Source organism: Juglans regia, chromosome 4, assembly GCF_001411555.2.
Source record: "Juglans regia cultivar Chandler chromosome 4, Walnut 2.0, whole genome shotgun sequence".
Lineage (NCBI taxonomy): Eukaryota > Viridiplantae > Streptophyta > Magnoliopsida > Fagales > Juglandaceae > Juglans > Juglans regia.
This window is the reverse complement of record NC_049904.1, coordinates 34,386,666-34,409,033: the sequence shown is the minus strand read 5'-3', so window position 1 is coordinate 34,409,033 and position 22,368 is coordinate 34,386,666. Positions and strand designations below refer to the sequence as shown.

General features: G+C 37.6%; 3 protein-coding genes and 1 non-coding gene across 7 annotated transcripts; 3 read left to right on the top strand and 1 right to left on the bottom strand.

Annotated features, from left to right (window-relative positions):
• The first annotated feature begins 243 nt into the window (after nt 1-243).
• Nucleotides 244-5,091, top strand: LOC109005155 (heat stress transcription factor A-2e-like). 4 transcript variants are annotated; one of them, XM_035689876.1, is made up of 4 exons: nt 244-1,212; nt 2,180-3,686; nt 4,255-4,371; nt 4,475-5,091. In XM_035689876.1, the coding sequence occupies exons 1-2, from the start codon at nt 823-825 to the stop codon at nt 3,299-3,301; spliced, it is 1,512 nt and encodes a 503-aa protein (XP_035545769.1). In that variant the 5' UTR covers nt 244-822; the 3' UTR covers nt 3,302-3,686; nt 4,255-4,371; nt 4,475-5,091. The 4 variants fall into 4 exon arrangements, with proteins under 4 accessions (XP_035545769.1, XP_035545768.1, XP_035545767.1 ...); XM_035689875.1 differs by having other exon boundaries at nt 4,243-4,371; XM_035689874.1 differs by having other exon boundaries at nt 2,180-4,371; nt 4,475-4,531; nt 4,642-5,091.
• Nucleotides 5,092-5,636: 545 nt separating this feature from the next.
• LOC109005153 (polyadenylation and cleavage factor homolog 4) lies at nt 5,637-13,911 on the top strand. Its single transcript, XM_018983954.2, has 6 exons — nt 5,637-6,443; nt 8,854-8,955; nt 9,295-9,555; nt 10,499-10,948; nt 11,286-13,253; nt 13,630-13,911. Exons 1-6 carry the CDS (start codon nt 6,072-6,074, stop codon nt 13,642-13,644), a joined length of 3,168 nt encoding a protein of 1,055 aa, XP_018839499.1. The 5' UTR covers nt 5,637-6,071; the 3' UTR covers nt 13,645-13,911.
• Nucleotides 13,912-15,649: 1,738 nt separating this feature from the next.
• On the bottom strand, nt 15,650-16,471 carry LOC109005154 (putative phytosulfokines 6). Its single transcript, XM_018983957.2, has 3 exons — nt 16,302-16,471; nt 16,100-16,176; nt 15,650-16,000 (listed from the first exon to the last, which is right to left on the bottom strand). The coding sequence occupies exons 1-3, from the start codon at nt 16,390-16,392 to the stop codon at nt 15,893-15,895; spliced, it is 276 nt and encodes a 91-aa protein (XP_018839502.1). The 5' UTR covers nt 16,393-16,471; the 3' UTR covers nt 15,650-15,892.
• Nucleotides 16,472-19,357: 2,886 nt separating this feature from the next.
• TRNAL-AAG lies at nt 19,358-19,438 on the top strand. Its single transcript has one exon. It is a non-coding gene; the product is annotated as a tRNA-Leu (tRNA).
• The last annotated feature ends 2,930 nt before the right edge of the window (nt 19,439-22,368 follow it).

Sequence of the window (22,368 nt, the reverse complement as noted above, 5' to 3'; positions counted from 1 at the left end):
TCTGATCACGACCACAGAATCTCTATTTCTTACCTCGACGGCGTGGGTCAAGTGCGGGCAATCAATATGCTGACTTTTTTCTTTTTAATGATTGGTTGGTCCTGGGCAAGTGCAACACCGTTGTGTGAGTCCCGAATCTCAAATGGACTCTCAGCTCTCTTCCCATTGGCCACTGAGTTCGCTTCGTCCCTAAGCATTTTCAGTTCTGACTCTCAACAGTAAAACCGCCCTACACAGCCGCAGAAAAAAAAAACCGAAACAGTGACAAAATATCTGTGGAGGTCTGGGCCCCAGGTTCCAACTGTCTATTGCCATCAGATGTCCACACGGGAACGACCTTTCAACGAGCGTAACTGCCAGGAAACCTTCCCAGCTCCCTCAAAAGGTCGGTGCGCTCTCTCTCTCTCTCTCTCTCTCTCTCTCAACTGGAAGCAAAAATCAATGGCCCGGAAAGACCAACGACACAACCATAGCCGTAGAACTAGAAGACGAAGAAGCAGAGGCCAACCTCCACCGCCTTTCGACTCAAGATTTTTTATGTACCACCCTTTCGGTATAATCCCCCCACTCCCCTTATAAACCCTTCTACAACCCTCATTTCTCATTCTCTCGCCGACTACACAATTTCTCATCCCTTAACACACAAAACATACTCTCTCTGGACCATATCAATCTCCACCCAGAGATCCCGTTAAATCCACGGGTAAAGCTTCCGTTGGTGCATCCTCGTCTTCTTCAGCCCAACCGGAATCTGAAACTCCTGGAATCTCTCCTCTACCACCCGAAACAACGTCGCAACCACTTTTGCCTGGGTCTTTCTTTATGGATGCCGAAGCTGGTTTTTTCATGGAGAACATTGGGTCCTCGGCATCTCCTCCCCCGACGGAATTCGAAGCCTCCTCAACCATAAGCCCATTGCCTTCTTTCTGCGAAATACCCCGAACGGTACCGTCGAGTACTGGAGGAGGAGGAGGCGCGGAGAATATCGGCGTGCCTCAGCCGCTCGAGTGCTTACAGGGCAATCCTACACCGCCATTTCTGTCGAAGACGTTCGACCTCGTGGAAGACCCGGCGCTCGACCCGATCATATCATGGGGCGTCAGCGGAGAGAGTTTCGTGGTGTGGGATCCGGTGGACTTTGCGAGACTGGTCCTTCCTCTGAATTTCAAGCACAACAATTTCTCGAGTTTTGTTCGCCAGCTTAATACTTATGTGGGTATTACGGTAACACCGCCTGTAATGGTTGGTGTGATCTGTATGTAAAATGTTTTTACCTGTTTTCTGTTTCCTACTGTTTTCGATTGTATTTTTCTCTTCTTTGTTTTTAGTATTTTGTTGTTCTTTTAGCTGATGTTTACTCTGTAATTAGGTGAGTAACTGGATTCAAATTTGTAAATAATCGCCTTTTAAATGTGTGGGCTTTCCTATCTATGGAGGATCTGCTGCTGTACATTTGTTAGTTCTTAATTCGTTGTATCGGATTTTGGATTGAACTAGTTTCTGTTGTATAATTTATAATGTCTTGCATTTAAATTATTTATCTTATTGTTTGTACTTTGTACCGTTGAAATGATGAAGATGCGGTATTCTTGTGATCTCCGATTGATATTTTCTGATTTAGATTAGTTTACTCTACTGTTTGGAGTTTGTGTACCGGTGGAATTATCTAAGAAAAATGTTATCTTGAGGTGTACTTTCTAAGGATCGTGTTCATGTAGACTTTAATTATCTTTTTATGAAACTTAATATGGTGAAGCCTGAAGGTCTTAGTAAAGGTTATTCCTTCATCGGCTCATTAGGGCTAAGGGGCGGCATGCTCTAATCTTCATTCCGCCAACAAAGAACATCTTCCCCTCGTGTGTACCAGAGTGGGGTGTTCTTCTTCTGCAGGTAGAATTTCAGGTTTATTGCACCCATTTGTTTCTGTCCAAGTTAGTCAAGATACTGCACATTATCATCTGACCCATCTTTTTTGTGTTAAGGGAAGTTGATTTTATGATTTTACAGATTATATTATAAAGCAATTCGGCATCTTCTACCCATGAAAATTGACAGCTTCAGATTTTGTTGTGTGATGAACTACTGTATTACAGTGTTAATCATCAAAATTTTCTGTTATTTTCTGGACTTCTATGTCTTCCTCATTCATTTTAAAAATCAATTTGGTTACTGTATTCAGGGGTTCCGCAAGATTGATACTGACAGGTGGGAGTTTGCCAATGAAGCTTTCCAGCGAGGGAAGAAACATCTGTTGAAGAACATTCAGAGGCGCAAATCACCTCAGTCCCAACAGATTGGGGTCTATATTCAGCCTTCTACTGAAGCTGGGAGGCCTGTTCCGGAAGGTGAGATACAGAAGTTGAGAAAGGAGAAGGGTAGGTTGATGCAGGAGGTTGTTGAATTGCAGCAGCAGCAGCAAGGGACCATTCACCATATGGAAGCAGTCAACCAGAGGCTCCAGACTGCAGAGCAAAGACAGAAGCAAATGGTTTCTTTCTTGGCGAAGTTAGTGCAAAACCCAGCATTCTTAGCCCGGCTTCAACAGCAGAAGGTAAAGGGAGAAATAGGTTCTTCACGAGTGAGGAGGAAGTTTGTGAAGCAGCATCAATATGAAATGGGTAAATCGGATTCTTCCATGGAAGGGCGGACTGTGAAGTACCAACCAGACTGGAGACACCTCATTACACCTTCTGTAGCCCAAGATTTAAATCCAGTTCCTGCTGGAAAGTCTCAGGATTCTCTCTCACAAGATATGGTTGCTATGATAGAACAAGCGGGATTAGGTGTTGAAAGCATACCATTTGGATCAGATGAATTGGTAATGCCAGAAGATCTACCAGTACTGCAGGGATTTAACAAAACCCTCAAGCAGGTGGGAGAAGGGTCATCAAGGTTGGGGAATCAAGACCTGAAAGGCGAGAATAGCAAAAGCTCACAAGAAGAAGCTAATCCAGAATATTTTGTATCTTTCCCAGAAGAAATAACGAAGGAGAAGATGATATCTGAGTTGTCACCAGGGATTGAAAGTATTGTTAAAAAAGAGGATATATGGAGCATGGGTTTTGATGCATGTACCGGTATGTCTGTGCCTAGCAATGAATTGTGGGGAAATCCAATCAACTATGAAGTTACTGATTTGGAAGTGACTGGTGGATTAACAGATATCTGGGATTTAGGCTTCCTGCAAGAGATAGAAGGTTCGGGCATTGATAAATGGACTATTGACGAATCCCCCTCTAATGAGCCTGAGAGTCGAGATCACAAGCCCAAAGATGATATACCTGAAAATAGGGATCCATGAGGCTTCATTTGCTTCTGCACGTGCTGCCCTTGTGGATCTGAGTTCATTTAGTTGAACAGATAAACATAGGACAAATTATTGACAAATATATTCAATTAATTGCAGTGTTCATTTTTTCTCTCTTGATTTTCAGCTTCCACCTCAATAAATTTAATTTTTCTTATATTGCTATTCATTTTTTTTTCAGATAGTCTGTCTATTTATTTCTACCATCAAGTTGATTATGCTATCTTATGAGTTGTATTACTAATGCAGGGTTTTCTTGCTGACAAATACATTTCAAGTAATGAACAATGCAGGTTTGTGAACGTTTGGATTGAGTATCATGCTTCCCAGGGCTTGGTTTCATATTCTGTAATGCTCATTCTAGCATTGTATGGTTCAGGTAAGATGTTTTATTCATAAAATGGTTCATTCTTGTTGGAAGATTAAAAAAAAACTCCATCTGTCCTCTCATTGCATACTGAGCTGCTCACTATTACAAACCGGGATGATCATAGAGCTTGGCTGATGCCTGGTGTCGGGCTTTGTAAATCCATCTTCATGACTATAGTTCACTGGAGACACTTTTTGGTTCTACAAACCTAGCATTTAGTTGAATGCAAGGACGTTTTATTCTTAAAATCTAGATATATTCAGCAGCTTTGACTATATCATTTACTTTCTGAAAGGAGTGAAACAAGCTACGCAGAAATAATGGTAGTGAGGAGTCTGTTTTTCTGCTCAGTCCGTTGTGCTTTGACTGGACAGGATTTTGAAGCTGTCTAGCCTGGAGAGAGGCCCTTACTGTGAAATAAATACCTCAAAAGCCTGCAATTTATTGTGGATGTGAATTATTGGAAAACACAAAGTTGACCATAATTTGTACATTTCCGTGCTCATATTTTTTCTCTTTTCATGAAACTCGATTAAAAGTGTCATGAATAGGCTTCTTGGGCAAGTCTGTTTTGCAGGGTGCTTAAGCTCTACTGATTTCTTGGTATATCCATGACCGGAATGTATGTGGAAGATCCATTACTGTTGGTGGACCTCAAAATCAAACTTGAATGTGATTGCCTCATGGGGGCTCTGTAAGCTAACTTACTTGCATTTGCATATAATTCATACAGCTTCTGTAATACTCTTTGAAGCATCGCTTACTGAATTAGCAAGTTTGGATCGGCCAATCTGCAGGACGGAGGAGTGAGGAAACTGTTGGGTGATTGCGCAGGCAGGGCTGTATATTTCTAAGTATGAGCTCTTCACCATCATCTATTTACTGTATATAGATTGATGTCTAACCTTCGATGCCTTACTACCGTATTTATGATGTAATCTTTGTGGGTTTGATGGCATGCTAGTCCGTGTGAAGGGGCACCTGCCATTTGCTTACTCATCGCGCTTCTTTTGGCAAGTAACTAAATGCCAGAACAGACCACCAATGGCGCCGGCTGTGTCTAAAAGGATTTAGGCAGAGACTGATCTTTACTTTTCTATCTGTACGTACATGTGCATGCTAAGGCGTAATATAAATTCGTGCAACAGCACGTGGGTTTTATGATATATATGTGATAAATGCAGTTCAAAAGATTCGATATTGAACTCCCCGTTGGGACTGGGAGAAGCCAGCATTCGACATTTAACGTATGCTTGGCATGGAAACTTCTCCGGCATCTATTCCAAGTAAAATCCGAAGTCGCATTCTTTTTACGCAGCATTGAGGCCAGCAATTGGACAACAGAACCATCTGTTACTGGAATCGGTGAGCACTGATGCTTATGTTGACACTCATGCTTATGTTGCCCATCGTACACCACAATTCCACCCACCCCAAACGGGTAACATGGTTAGCTGAAGAAGATAAAAATTTGAAATTAAAAAGTCTTTGTATTTGAGTGATGTTTGAGAAGGAAATGAGACGAGACCATCTCTATTTCCAAACAACCCTTTAAATAATATAGGGTTGGCCCGAAGTTGACAAAAATATAAATTAATAACTGTAAAACTCATCTTACAGTAATCACCGATACAAATTATATAAATAAATAGATCAAGATCGTGTTTATTTACAATGTTCCAGAGAATGAAGAAGAGGATGAAGGATATGTTGGAACACATCCCTCCTCAAATTGGATGATTTAGTGAGAGGTACATTATAAAAATAAATTAATAAATTAATGTGACTTTTATGTAATACCTCGTATCTAAAGCCTAAAGCCAATCCCTGCCGTGGTAGTGTCCAAAGTGTCTACAAGTGGGCCGAAACAGCTCACGTTAAAAGGTCGACAATAAACGCCGAAGCCAGCCCACCACAACCCACCTCTTTTTTCCGTGACATCGAAACCCACACCAATATGAAGGTTAACGATCATAAAAAAACGCCTCCTTTTCGCGATCCATGAATACCCGCCGTCCCAACCCGAGCTTCTAGCCCGTGTATGTCTATCTCACACATTTCCTGCTAGCGCACCCAAATCCTAAGCTCCTCTCTCAAAAGCTCCAATTCTCTTCCTCAAATTCATGAATATGTGTCAGAATTCATTACTAGGGTTTTAATATCTATCTTTAATTTGATTTTTCCTTTTGGCTTGTACAATTTAGGCTATGGTTTTTCTCTTGTTTTCGTTTTCTCGATTTATTAGATATAGATGAACTCCACGTAGCAGGAGTATCGAATTGACAGGAATTCACTGGATGTATTTTTTTTTTTCTTGTTGGGTTAGTACGATGTACTGAATATAAATAGTGGATTAGGGTTAGGGTTTTAATATTGGTCTTGTCTGGTATCGTAATGGAAACGCGTAGATCCTTCGATAGATCGAGAGAACCGGGCTTGAAGAAGCCCCGATTGGCCGAGGAGATTGAGCGCGGTAAGAACCCGAACCCGAACGGGAATGGCCGCCCTTTCGTTCAGAGATCAGTTGTGGTGCCGCCGCCAAGGTTCCGACCGAGTGATAGAGATTCCGAAAGCAGCGACTCGGGCCGAGGGGGTTATCAGCCTCAACCGCCGCAGCATCAGGAACTCGTCAGCCAGTACAGGACTGCGCTCGCCGAGCTCACTTTCAATTCGAAGCCTATCATCACTAACTTGACTATAATTGCTGGCGAGAACCTCCACGCTGCCAAGGCAATCGCCGCCACTGTCTGCGCCAACATTCTCGAGGTGAACCCAGTTTTTTTACGATTCTTTTGGGTGTGGCGCCAATTTTTGCTTGAATTGAATTGTACGGAATTTTGGCATAGAAAAGGAAAGCAAAAAAAAAAAAAAAAAAGTGGATCAAAGAAAAACTACATGGTAATGCAGCTAGAATAGTGTTTCGTCGAAAGTAAAGATAGTTATATTGTATGTGTAACTTGGGGTTAATGGAATGCTTATGGTTTTGAATTAATGCCCCAGTCTTTTGTGGATAAAGTGCTTGACTTGGATGTGCCATGTGGGATGTTTATGTTGCTCACAAAGTGGTGGTATGATTTCAAAATCAACGCAATCTAATTTGCTGATTATTCCTTCTTTTTTCTTCCCTTCCCCTTTTCCAAATATGTGTGAACGATATTGATGTGCATTTCTAAGCTTTGCATCCAGTGCGCGAGGTAATATTTTTATTATGATAGTTCGCAAAAAAATATCAATGAAAGTAATCCACAATCCGTGTATTTATGTGCGATAGATAACGGTTGGAAGATATCAGACTGATGTATGGTATCGTTGTTTCAGTCAAGGCTTTGGCCGCAATCGAATGTGATGGGGGTTTGCAAGTTGTCTCCCGTGTGATTTTCTTTAATTCCACTATTTGTGTACGGCTTCCATTTTATGATGTTTTGGTTGCCTGTCCCAACTCTTAAATCAATGGCCCTATTGTCTCTATATTATAAGTGCATGAGATAGAGTGAATAGATGCATTTTACTTATAAAAAAAAGAGTGAATAGTGAACAGCTTTTCGGGAACTTTATTACAAGATTGTATGCAAAGAGGGCCGCATTCTGCAAGAACATAGTTACTGCTGAATATGGGTTCTACCAGCTTTGGGACCAAATCATTATGTTCCTCCCTTATGATTTGTGGTATACTCCCTGTGTACTTGTTCTAATACATTGTTATTTTACTTATAAAAAAAATGATTTGTGCATGTAATAATGCCGTGTGGCATTCTGCCAATTTTATTTTATGATACGTTTATCCTATAATGTTGCAGCATTGCTTCATAACTGTATAATCATTACAGCTGAAACAGACGATTTTGTCACATTTTAGGTCTTGCTTTCATATTATGTCAGTTGTATTCCTTTTCTTGATCGTGGGTATTAGATCCCACTACATGTAGCTGTTCTATGGAATTAGAACGTTTGTCCAATGCAAGAGATTTTATTTTGTCTCAGGTTCAATTATTCTCAATGCAACATCACTCTCTGGCTAGCATTAATTCTGTTATATGCAGTAATTTTGTCAAGGAAATATGGATAATGGTGGGAAAAATAATAATATTAGACATTTTCATTCCTTTGATTACAAAAGAAATTATCATTCCTTTAATGAGGATCTACTTGGACTTGTGGCCCTGTGGGTGTTTCATACTTGCATTTGTATTCAGTTGATTATGAAGATCAAGGCACTATTGAATCTATACATGGGAGTCATGGTCGAGCCTATGATATATTATATTCCATCATGAAGCATATAACAATACATAAAAAAATAAATCAATTGCTTAAAGATGGTCAGGTTTAGAGTTTGAATTTGAGCAATTAGTGCAGAAGCCAACACATAATAAAGTCCTAACAATACTTGCAAAAAAAAGTTTTAACAATAATATACCCAGTTACAACCTTCTTTATCAGGATGAGGATGTTGCTTCAGAAGCAAGGTGATGTGGGAGTGGACGGGATGGGTGCATGGGTACTTGAATATTGAGTGATTGAGCTTGGTAGAAATAGGATTTCTTTCTCCTTAAGAAAACGAATTTGGAATGGGATGGCTAGTTCTTTAGAAAGTACAGAGATAATGGGAAACATTGCAAGGCATATCAAATGAAGTTACTTCCACGAAGAATGTGATAATGAAAAATTGCTTTTGTGGGAGGGATAAGAATTAATTGTTGACAAAGCAGTATGGGAGGCAAAAGATAGTTGGGACACTTCACAGGATTTGGTATTGGAAAATTTTCTTACGTGAAGTGGTGTTCGCTAAGAATTGAATGATCCTGATTTTCAGTGAGAGTTGAAAGGTTTGATTTTATTTTATTTTTTTTGCCCTTATAGGCCTCGTTATTATTGAATCTCTCAAGTTATTTGGTTAATTTTATTGATACTAAAGTGTTGAGAACTCCCATCATAGCTACCTTCGTGGTTTTGGGAACACTTGGTTTATGAAGATGATGGTACCCGCTGCGTGTTGTTTGCCGGTCTTGTTTTTTCTTGGCTTTAGTGGACTCAAATAACCAGATTTGAAGCATCTTTCCTTCCCCCCTTTTTGAGTGGTGGAGTTTCTGGTTTTGGACCCTCGCAGTTTAGTCACTTATTTGTTGAAAGGAACTTGCCTGGTATATTATAACTAACTATTAGTTAAAAATTGCAGGTTCCTACTGAGCAAAAGCTGCCTTCACTCTATCTTTTAGACAGTATCGTAAAGAATATTGGGAGGGATTACATAAAGTACTTTGCTGCTAGACTACCTGAGGTCAGATTTTTATCTTGTGCGTAGCTTTTCTCAATGGAGGTGCTTTTCTGGTTACAGCATAGGCATTTAGGTATTGTGCTTATCACAAGGAATGAGAAAGAGATTGTCGTGATGTTTAGGCACTACTCAGAAAAGAACAATGGAATACTTTATGTTATGATGTTTTTATGTGAATTGTACATTTATGGAAAGAGACTGCGACTGTTCTTACTTTTTTCATGCATTCATTCATTGATCGTACATCTGCCTGCTACCAAATAAAAAACAATTCTTCGTATGTATGATGTTGGATTTTTTGCTTATTACTTTATAGTTTCCAATTCTTATCTGCACTTCTAGGTTTTCTGCAAGGCATATAGGCAAGTAGATCCTGCTGTACATTCGAGTATGCGTCATCTTTTTGGAACTTGGAAAGGAGTCTTCCCTCCTCCAGCACTTCAGATGATTGAGAAAGAACTTGGCTTTACTCCCATAATCAATGTTTCTTCTTCATTAGCTACTACAACATCTAAGCCAGATTCGCAGTCTCAACGCCAACCACACAGCATTCATGTAAATCCCAAGTATTTGGAAAGGCAGCGGCTTCAGCAGTCTGGCAGGGTATGTGGAATCATGTTTTAAGTTTAGACTTTGGAGTAATTATCCTAGTGTAGCAAAGCTTTTATGAGGCATTTTTTCACTGAAACCATATGATCAAATGTTGAGTGGAATGTGCAAGCGAACCTGCATTGAAATTTTGGGCATGCAATGTTGTGCTGGATAAATTGAACATGATTATTATCTCCCTTATTTGAAATTTAAGGATTGCATGTCCTGTTTCCATGCAAGCAAGTGGAATGTGTAGTTTGATGAAACTTGTCTGGATACTTGAAATGCAAGTGATTACTTTCTCCATGATACTAGGGTCCATCATAATGGTTACTTAGAAAAAAAAAGGGTTCCATCATAATGGTTGCTGTTGAACCTTGCTTTCACTTTGTCCTATTATCTGCATTGTCAGTCTCATGACAAACGTATTCATTATGCCCCATCAAAGTTTTGTTTATTGATATATCTGTGAATATAGAAGTGGAAGCCAGTTTACTAGAAATACCTTTATTTAAGTAAACTCATTTTTAATAATATGACAACGGAATATATTTGTGACAATGTGACTTTCCCTTGCCGATGCTCACAAAGATATTTGTTCATGCTCATTCTCACTATACCGCATAGTGCATCTATCACTATACTGCATAGTGCATCTACCAAATCATTTACCGTGCTTTTGTTTTCCCCCTTTACTAATTAGCTGGAAGGAATAATGTTAGTATTTACCTGTTCCAGTAAGTTATGAAGGCCGAAAGAATGCCTGATGACTTGACTGGGCCTATAGTAGACTCAACCCAGGATACAGAGAGAGCGAATCCATAATGAGTGCTGGCCTTTCATGGGTAGATCTTTTTTTAAGAGTGCCTGTGGTAATTTTTTTTAAGGCGTAAGTTTCCCCTTTCATGATTTCATGATATTGTACCCTTCATTACTTTTGTCGCAAATTTTGTAGAATGTTCAGCGAACTAATAGAGATGGACCAAGTGAATCTGTTCATGAGAAGACCATTGGTGCTGCATTTGGAGACTATGAATACTCTTCTGATCTTTCAAGGAATTCAGGCTCAGGAACTGAAAGAACTGGTGGGAGGATGACTGAGCAAGGACATGACAAACCCTGGTATGGAACTGTAGGAAGTGTTGCGGAGACAATCTCTAGCCAGAAGAATGGTTTCAATATCAAACAAGGATTGCCCAACTATCGAGCACCCAAATCTGCATATGCTGATGCACAACCAAAGCCAACACAGAGTATTGCACTTAGGACTAGCACTGTGATGTCTAGTAGCTGGAAGAATTCTGAAGAAGAGGAGTTCATGTGGGATGATATGAACTCCAAATCAACAGCTCATGGAGCATCCGATATTCCTATTGACCCAAGGAAAAATCATTCAGAAAAATTGGTAAGTTAGAAGAATTGAACTTTGAAAATGAGTCTGATGCCTATTGATGGTTTGATTTGAGTGCCAAATGGAAACAAAAAAAGGTAAAAAGAGCAAAAATGAAAAGCATGAATTTATTATTACTTAGATGCAGATATGTATTTGTAGTTTCTTTCCAAAGACTGAATCCTTTTACAGCCTCAGATTGCTTAAGAACTTCTTTAAAGAACAATATTGCTTAACCACAAGTGCATGTAATGTATTTGCTACTGAGGGGCAAGCTGCCTTCTTTTCTAAAAAGCACTGCTGGACTTTGGACCATCTATGACGTGTTATGACTGATTTTTTTTGTGCACAGGGGTTTGAATATCACCTTCAAAAACCACGCAGTTTAGATGATGTTGGATCAAAGGTCAATAAGGAAGTTTCCACTGATTTTATGTATAATGACCAGAAAGATTTTACTCCTTTTGGGAGCCGGACTTCATCCTCCTGGCCGTTGGAAGAATCACAATCCATTGATGGGCTGGTCCATACTTCAGGCCACTCAGAAGGCTTTGCTGCCACTCTCACACAGTCGTCAACAAGTGTAGCTTCTTCAATATCAAGAATAGGAGGTCATCAGCAGATGGGGGGCCTTGGGGTTCTAATAAATGCAGTGTCGGGGTCCACTGGAACTGTAGGGCAGCAGCGGTTTCAGTCTCAGGGAGCAGCATCACCATCTGCACAGTCACCCATGCACCAGCATCCTCAATCGCCTTCATTAGTAGTACGCCCTTCCCATCATCAGTTGCAAAATCTGGCCAAGCGGGAGCATCCACAGACTCTGTCCCTGCCTCAACCTAATTTAAAAGGAGCTCAATTTTTGGGCCGGTTGAACATGGGGCCTTCCAACCAATATGCTCAGGATTCATCACCTTTCCAGCATCCAAATGTTCAGCCAGGACCCTTGCAAAAGCTGCAGCCCCGAGGCTTACAAGCTTCTGCTTCAGTTCCTTCTTTTCAACCAAGGCACCATGATGAGCAACAATCAGACTCCATGCTGTCTCAGCCTTCTAGTGAGATTCGAAAGCCAATCCTCCCTTCAGTCTCTGATACTGGGTCTCCCTCAACAGTGGGGAATTCTGCATCAGACCATTCAGATCTTGCCGCAGAATCTTCAGGACAACCAAGCACAAGTAGTTTGTTAGCAGCTGTTATGAAGAGTGGAATTTTCTCTAACAATTCTATTACGGGTAGCCTACCTAATCTGACTGTCCCAGACATTGGGCAAATGCCTTCACACTCTGGTATTCAGCCTCCCCTGCCCAGTGGGCCTCCTCCAGTGCAGATTACATCCTCAGGGCCCAGTGTTGTGTCAGCAACTTCATTAGGTTCATCAAATAATAATGCACCAGTTCCTGCCAGTATATCTCAAAGAAATGCAGGACAACCACCTTTGCCATCTGGTCCACCACCTTCATCACTTGCGGGTAGTGCATCTGCACCAACCTCAAGTGCTGTGAATAATGCCTCAGATCCAATTTCAAACCTTTTGAGCTCATTAGTTGCAAAAGGTTTAATATCGGCTGCAAAGACCGAGGTGCCGACTACAGTGCCAACTCAAACCCCTAATCAATCACAAAAGAAGAGCCCAGGCACCATTGCGACTAGCTCTGTATCAGTTTCTTCTGTACCTGATTCCCTTCCGACAACAAGGGATGGGGTATCGTTGTTGGAACCTGCCAATCAAAGTTCTCCCGTGATGCCTCAATCCATCCCATTGGAAATCGAAAACCTCATAGGTTTCAAATTCAAGCCAGATGTAATTCGAGAATTCCATCCATCCGTGATCAATGGACTATTTGATGACCTTCCACTTCGGTGCAGTATTTGTGATATTCGACTGAAGCTTCAAGAAAGTCTTGATAGACACTTGGAGTGGCATGCTCAGAGAAAGCTTGAACCTAACGGTTTAATTAGCACATCAAGGAGATGGTATACAAACACAAGTGACTGGGTTGCTGGGACGGCAGGACTTGCATCTGGCATTGAGTCTGCTGACTCAGCCTATGAGTCTAGTGAGACCCTGGTCAAGGGTGAGCGCTTGGTTCCTGCAGATGAAACTCAATGTGCCTGTGTTTTGTGTGGACAGGTGTTTGAAGATTTTTACTGCCAAGAAAGGGATGAATGGATGTTCAAAGGGGCAGTATATATGACCATCTCATCTTGTGCTGGCGAGATAGAAATTTCAAACGACAATGCAGCTAAGGGTCCCATTGTGCATGCAAATTGTATTTCAGAAAGTTCAATTCATGACTTGGGACTGGCTAGTGGTATTAAAATGGTAAGGCTTGATATTTAACAAGGATGTCTTGTGCTGACAACGGGAAGGATCAGACCCACCATTATTATGGTCCACTCTTTACTTATCAAAAAAAATTTTATGGTCCACTCTCAAACTAACATGTGTTTCACTCAAAATTATTAGAGCTTACACCTGCATCTCCCAACGACCATATCCTAATGGAGGGTGCTATTTGGCAGTTGACCCTAGTTGGAGGGTGCGGTGTATCGGTTTTAATAATTTGGGGCACTAAATGTAAAGTACTTTCTAAGTTTTGAGGGTGGAAAATGTATTTTTCTCCTACTGTTATTTGTTGCATTGCAAATGAATAGCCCACTCTGATTTATATTTGATGGTACTTCTTATCTTTTGACAGGAGAAGGATGTATAAATTCTTTGAGGCAAGTTAGAGCCTTCCATAAGCCAGATTCTTTTAGTAGAAGCTGACGATGGAAATCCAGGTGTACTATACATAGCTTAAACGTGCAGAGTCCTTGCACGATAATTTTGTTGTGCCTCAAAATGGTGCTCAGGGCTCTTCATTTTGTTGTTCATGCTCACATTTCTTCTATATATTTTTTTTGCCTATTTTCTTTTTCCCGTTTAATTCAGTTTGAAAGAAATACATATAATTGTCAGTTAGTGCATTGCACCTCAACTTTGCTCGCTAATGTGGTTGATGTGTTGGTCCTTTATTATTTGTTTCTGATTTCCTCAAGCGGCAGGCTCTTCACACCAGAATCTGATGGTAGCAACACAAGGAAATGCTCATTTCGACCCATGTCCTTTCAATCTCAGCAATCGGAGATGCTCTCTGTATCATTAAAATAGTAACGAAGTTGGTCTTTCTTTCCCTTTTCGGTGTGGTTTTGAGCGTCATTTCTTGAATCATATGGTTTCTAGGACAGTAATGGATCGTCATTTTTGTTAATTTGAAGTTAAAAAAAAAAAAAAAAAATCTGTTACTTCCCCAATTTCATTGACCTCTTGGGTTTTTACACCTTGAATTGGTGTTACATTGTTCTGACTTGGATGTTGGGTATTTGGATTGCCCTCTTTTGGTGCTTTGGTCAACTTAGAATGAATATATTGTTACCAGGTCGTTATCTTATATAGTGTATATCTCACCTCCTTCAGAGGGTTTTCAAGGTTTTGTTGTGATAATGGAGTTACCCCTACCAAGCATTCAAGTTCATATATTCCTTTAAGAATTAGTAATTTGGATCCTTAATCACCTCCAGAGTGGTTGATGATCATGGCTGCCGTCACTTTAGTTGAGATATGACCCTTGATTACTTCGACAACCCCAGCGTACCAACGGTTTGGATAAGATTTTATTCATCTGATGGCTTTTTTTTTTTTCTTTTTTCCGAATATTCTTCATCTGATGGTTGGTTGTGGTGTTATGCCACGATTGAGGACCTTTTTATAAATTTACGGCCTCTTCGATTAATAATAATAATAATAATCTGATGGTTGGAATATTTTGAGTTGGTGGTCTCTGCGGCTCTATCTGGTAATTTAATATTGTGTTTGGATGTTGAATTGAGTTGTGAATAGTAATATTTTGTGGATCATATTGAAATGAGTTTAACTTTTTTATAAAAAATTAAAAAAATAATAGATTTTATCAATAATTAATTTGAGATAAATTGAAATAGATTGAATTTGGTTTAACAACCAAAAACAGCCTAAAATAGCCTAAAATGATCCTTCGGTTACACGCCAGGATTACACAAATTCAAGATTTTCGGTTTCGGTCATAAGAGGGGAGTCCTTTGACTAATTTATCCCCTAATCATTAGGTCTGGTCTGTCTAACATCTTTGTGATAATTGAATTTAACACCAAGAAACATCCCAAGAAAATTAACACTAAATAAAGGAAAAATAAGGCAAAAGGTGGGGGAAATGGGATGGCATTGGGCAACGTAACGATTATATTCAATTGGATTTCTTGGATTTATCAAAATCGTTTATTTCCTTTTTTTTTTTAATATTTTTTTTCCAATTTTCGAAAAGAATGCTTGTATTCTGTTTACTCCTACTTCACATACCCATCTGGGCCATCCCACGGTCGAACCCGCTGAACTGAAGCATCAATATTTTTCAATACAATAATATTTTGTCCAGAAAAGTTGATATGGCGATCCGTTGGGAATCAATATTCATTACAATAATATTTTTTTTATAGTAAATTACATGTAGATTAGCCGTTTTTTATATCAATTTTTTCTTACACGAAGTGGTACGTAGCTAGCTTTTCTTGTTCTTCCAGGTCCCAACCTGAGTTTATATTCAATATTCATTACAAATACAATAATATTGAATATAACAATTGAGAAAGCTGTTTATCGTGCTGTACGTTACTCAAATAACTGGTTAATACCTCTCAAAATTAATGGCAAACATAAGTTTATTTATTAATATAAGTCTAATTAATTACCTGCTAATCATAAAAGCATATTATATAATATAAACGTTTAGAAGCACACAATCAAATACAAACCAAGTACTTGGATGTAAATAGTTACATATATGGGGATTTCTTATCTAAATTAAAACTTCTTTAATTTGGAGGAGCTGATCATCATCATGATCAAGTGCGTACTGTATAACTTAATTAATGCATGGGTTGTAATTACGGCTTACGGTGCTGGGTGTAAATATAATCCAAGTGAGCCTCTGCAATCATCCTTCTATGCAAACATTCATCATCTTTGTCATCGCACTCCTCTAATCCCATCAGCTGCAGAAAAAAAGGCCACCCATATAAATTTGAGGAAAAATCAACCACCCAAATTAGTGATATTTTCACATGAGAGAAAGGTAGTATAAGTTAATTTACGTTGGAAATATCTTCCAAATCTATTAATGACCCAGCAGCATTAGTACTAATCCCTTCAACCTTCAACCCCTTTTCACCTGTAAATTAGAATAAATAAAGTTCCTCATGATCAGCTTAAAAATCTAATAATTAAGATCATCATGTATGATCTGATAAAGACTAGGAAAACGTTGTGAGAATTATAAGAAGCTTTGAGCTATACCTCGTTTTGGTGTTAGGAGACGAGAAGATGTTAGAGAAGTGCAAAGAAGAAGAACAAAGATGAAGGAGACACGAAAATCTTGTGGCTTCATAGTACTAGTGTTGTTGATCGATCAGTACTAGTACATAAGTCGTGTGGAAGGATGGTGATAATCAGAGCTATAAATAAGATGAAAAAAGCAGGGTAGGGCTCTCTCATGACCTAAGTCACATGGCCGAGACCCAAAACATCAAGGCAGTTACAAACATGACTAAAATAGTTATTGGGTCCTACCCATTTATTTTCTTTCAATATATGCACCCGCTTTAGTTAGGCAGTACTATCCTATCTTTATACGATAAACAACTATTTCCTATCACTTTTTACCATATTTTACAACGTTGAACAGAAAATGTGCGTGTTCTTCCGTGTCATTGCCGTGGTGGTCGAATGGGTCGAGTTAAAAAAACAAAACAAAACAAAACTAGGATGATAACTGAGAATGATCAGGACGCCTTCCTCGTTCTTTCTAGTTTTGCTAACCTTTCTGATCTGCTAGGAAAGTTAAAGAGAAAAACATGAAAAATTATAGTTATAGTTGTGAATATGTAAATGCTGCATAATTATTTAAAAATAAATAAATAAATACGATATCTATGTAAAAAAAATTAATTTTTTAATAATAAATTTTAATATTTTTTTTTCAAAATGACTGTACGACATTTACATACTACACAATTATATGTAGATTTATTTCAAGTACGTAGATGGCAGAAGATCTGGTCATTCTATGGAAGGCGGCCATGTGAGAAATCAGTAGTGGAGAGAAGCTGGTAATTAGGAAAATAGAATTGCTAGCTTTCGACATTCTATAATATTATATGATAATGTTTTGACAGGAATTGGAGTAGGACTTTTTATAATATATGCATGCATATATAGGAAGGAGGATAAATATTATATGTGACAAATATTATCCTAAAAACCTTGCTCTAGCTTCATGACTTTCGATCTCTTTGACTGAGATCAGGATCATGATATGACTAATGAAAAGGCTACTGCCAGAATAATTTCGACACACTGCACAGGCAGCAGGCCAGTCATGATAAATCCACCCACCAGTTACATTTTCAAAAGATAAAAGGCCGGGGAGATATTGTTATAAGGGTAAGATCAGATGAACTATATCTCTACAACTGTAAGCTGTAATAGTAACTTTTCGAGAAGTTGAGTTGTTAATAAACTATTTGCCTCCTACCATTGATAACAATTAAAAAAAAAAGGGCCTAATTCCTACTTTCTATATTTGATGAGAAATTATAATTGTAATTATGAGTATGTAAACGTCGTATAATTACTTTAAAAAAATAAATAAATATAAAATTAATATGAAAATATATTAATTTTTTAATAATATATTTAATTTTTTTTAAAACAACTACACAATACTTATGTATTCTACAATTATATATAATATTACCCGTACTTTATTACTTGGTCTTGCCGAGTTCAGTTATGCCAAAGTAATTTTGCCGTAGTCGTTACGCTGATCTAGTTTTAACTTCTGGCCCTGAATCCTGATCATCAGCTTGGAATTTCTCCTTAATTAATGAGGTTTTCTTTATTTTTAGTTGGTGAGTGGAACTTCCACTACTTTTACGATGAAAGGGAGAAGAAAAACCCTTGATGATCTTTAGCCCCCGCTTTTCGTTCTTCTTTTCTTCATCTATTGTCATCGTGCATAACCATATAAATTTCTGCGAAATTTCTCTGCTCCTTCCTTGTTTTCTAAATAGATTTTTTGCCATTAACATGGTATCTAGCTTGTACCCATACTTTGAATATTCTCACGTTAAAGAACTTCGTGCCCAAAACAGCTAAAGTTGCTTTTCCCAGTCCACGGGGTCAAACTTTTGCTTAAAATTACTTCAATAATATACTCAGTAGTTGAACTCGGAGAAAGCAGACAGGCAGACATCCGTGATACATTTCAAAACGGTTCTTTTTCCAGTACTCTAATGGACTTGGGCAAATAGATATGTGTTTTTAGGCCTCTCTCAATCTCAAAATTTAGTTTAAGAGGTGAGATTTATCACTCCCACTTATATATTGACCACCCCCTTCCACAAGGGATCTAGAACAACCTCAACAATCTCCTCCTGGGTTGGAGCAAGGACAATTCATTTCTTCTGCAGACTATTAGACCTGTGACTATTAGTAAATCCGAGCTCTAATACCTGTGTGTGTTGAGTGGTCTTAAGTCTCTCTAAACCTCAAAAGTTAGCTCAAAAGATAGATTTTCTCTTACGCTTATAAACTGATCACCAACACCTTCCACAACCGATGTGTTAAAATCTCAACACGTTCCACCACCTCAAAATGTTCACACTTATTTCCTCTTATCTTGTTAGGTTTGTCTGAAAGGAAAAGGCAGGTTTGATAATTTAAAATATTTCATCGCTTAGCAGCTTTATATAATCACAATCTAGTAAGTACTGCAAATTTTTGTTGCACAACCTCAAGTTTTACCATGAGATCGATCATCCCCACATGTCTCGTACAACGCTTACATATACCAATCCATCTTGAGAACTCGAGTCTTAAAAGCAATTATATAAATGAATGATTAGAACATAATCGCTCGCAGACCATTTAAAGTCCTTTTCATGATCTCGATCGCCAATATATATGTACGTAGGAAGATTTGGGTGCGTGGTGGTATACCATGGCATGCATTCATCCTATGGTGGATCGAGATTTGACCTTTGGTAGACTTGATTCCTGAATGTTGCATATTTCCTTATCCAAGGATGGAAAATCACAAGCTATTGACAAAATGCATTGCGTTATTGGAAGTAAAGTTCTAAACCGCAACCGATTACTTCAAAGATATGTGATTTGTGATGATCTTGCATATATATTGTTTACGACTACAAACAATAATTGACTTGTATGGACTTAACGTTTCAACGTACATAATTTTTTGAGTGATTGTATTTAGGAGCTTCGTTGTAAGATAAGGTTCTTGTGTTCTCAAAAGGTTGAAATTAATTAATATGGAAGCCTTATATAGCAACGTTGAGATGGCCGAGTTGGTCTAAGGCGCCAGATTAAGGTTCTGGTCCGAAAGGGCGTGGGTTCAAATCCCACTCTCAACATGCATCTGATTTTTTTTTTTTACAATTTCTTATTATTAAGATTACAAACTCAGTTCATATATTATTGTAAATTTTGATAAACTTGTGATAATATGAGTTGTATAATCTGAAACAATGCAACAAAAGCACAACTCGATCTGAGGCTGAATGTCTTTGTAGCTGCGAGCGTACACCAACTATAATGCAGTAAGCCTTTATTATCACTGTTAGGCCTAATGGGCCGGAAGTGGACAAAATCATGAGCCCATTAAGATAACCCACTATTGGTAGCAATGAAAACTCTCAAGCTAGGTACTATATATAAATAAATAAATAAAGCCATGCAGGCTATGAACACAGCAAGTAGTCTAATTGAACTGGTATTTAATTTACGATCTCTATAGTATGTAGATGAAGTATATTATAAAAAAGAACACGAATTATTCTGATCTAACTAATGACACGTATTTTTCTTCCAAAAAGGTCGATGTGATTGCTTGATTTGAAAATTGAAGGGACATGATGAGATAATAAGAGTGACCATCAGCTAGCATTTAGCAACACTAACGTTGAATGATTGAACCTATCTGGTTTAATTTATAAAGCGTGACCGACAAAAAATAAACCTACCATCAGCTAGTAATAAAACTTTAATTTACTGTGAGATATGTGAAGTCCGGCGGCCAGCTGGAGATCAAATATTAAATCTTTCCTCGGTTCTAATTCAAGTAATGGGCATTTTGTACGTTAATGTGGCTTTACATGACTAGCCGGTTAATTTGTTGGAGTAGTACTGGACCGGCCTGTACGCGATCGAGTCTACAATATGATCAGCTCGCCTCAAATATTATATATTATTGGTTAGCATGCATGCATGCAGGACAATTAACTGCTTTAATTATCCGTCTTTAAATTAAAGAGATCATGATGACAACAACAAGTACTACTTTATCAGGATTAGGTTATATTCAGTAATATTTAGATTAGAATATATATCAGTACAAGCAGATTAATTAAATAATTTGTTCAAGCGGGAGTATTGATCAATTGAATATGCATGCATGCATGCATAGAACAATAATAATATATAATTGAATTAAAGTGGAAACATATAACATGCACATGAGGTAGACTATATATATATATATATATATATAATTAGGACAAGTTGCTAGCTAGCTAATTTGTAGATCATGAATAATAATATAAATATATATAATTGAATATACTAGCCATCACTATAATTAATTAAAGACAGTCACGGGTTCGGAGAACATTCTGGGGGGTTCTTTGAGGATATATTATCTTGATAATTAAATTATCATATATAAGATATTTCATATACGTCTAGAAGGAAAGTGACAAGTTGGAATATTATATATCTCTCTTATTAATTATCAACCTTACCATATTTTGGTCTTGCTAATTAGGTAGTTGGCAACTTGTGTTTGGCATTTTGCAGACGAGAAATTTTATTATCAGTTACTATTTATTTTCATATTATATATCTATAATTTTTTATTTTATTTTTATAAAATATGGCAGTAATTTTCATAAAATGTGAACTATAAAATAATAAATAGTAATTGATGATGAAAGATTTTTCTTTTACAAACATATTTATTGGATTTCCTTTTGAGGTACCATTATTCATTAGGCAACGTGTTGATTTCCGGATAACATCACGCAGATCGATGGATTGAGATGATTTATAAATAGTAAAATAAAAATTAAATTATTTATTATACTTGGTGTGAAACTTTGAGAAAGTTATTTTAAGATTTGAAAAAGTTGAATTATTTATTATATTTTATGTAAAAATTTTAAAAAATATAATAATTGGATTTCCTTTTGAGGTACCATTATTCATTAGGCAACGTGTTGATTTCCGAATAACATCACGCAGATCGATGAATTGAGATGATTTATAAATAGTAAAATAAAAATTAAATTATTTATTATACTTGATGTGGAACTTTGAGAAAGTTATTTTAAGATTTGAAAAAGTTGAATTATTTATTATATTTTGTGTAAAAATTTTAAAAAATTATAATAATGAGATGAGATGAGATGAGATGAGATGAACTGAGATGAATTGAAGTGAATTTTAAATCCAAACCTCTCCTAATTTGAACATACGTAAGACATGACCAAATAACGAATAATGTAATTACTTTATCTTTTTATTTTATCTCCTCGTTTTATTGTTTATAAATTTATTTATTAAAAAAACAATTATTAGTGTATTAATTTGTTTATTTTTTAAAAAAAATATGAAAAGATGTTAAAAAAAATGTGAAATGAGAAAATGAAAAAAATAAAAATGATAGCATTTTATTTAGGCAGCACGGCCAGCAATCACTGTGCAGCCTAGCATTACCCAACAATAATTACAAGTATCAGCGCAGAATTTACTAACTACAATCTCCAGTGGTATCTTAATATATATATATATACACACACACACACAAATAAGCATTGCTAAATGAATGCCAAATCGACAAAGTTTTTGTACCCGAGACTAGAGGAGAGAGACGGAGAGAGGGAAGAAAGAGTATGTGAAAACTGACCAAGTTAAGATGTAGATGATCGATCAGAAGGATATTTATGACTTTAATATTATGTGTATGTATGACTTTAATATTATGTGAAGGTCAAAATCTTAGAAATGCAGACTCCTAATTTCTCAATGTCAACCAATGTGCGCTCTGTCCGTTAATAAAGAGCTAGTATGAATGATAGCCTTAAATTGCCCCACGTTCTCTTCACACTCTCATCTCTGCAATTAAATGTGTTACTCTAATGTCAACCTAGCTATCTTCCACTTGTTCCAAGAGCCTGTATACATGTTGTTGTTGTTTATAATTGAATTATTTTCCCTGCTTTTTCTTCGTTTTTAAAAATCATTATACGAACTTCAATGACCCGAAACTGCATTTTTGTTATATTAC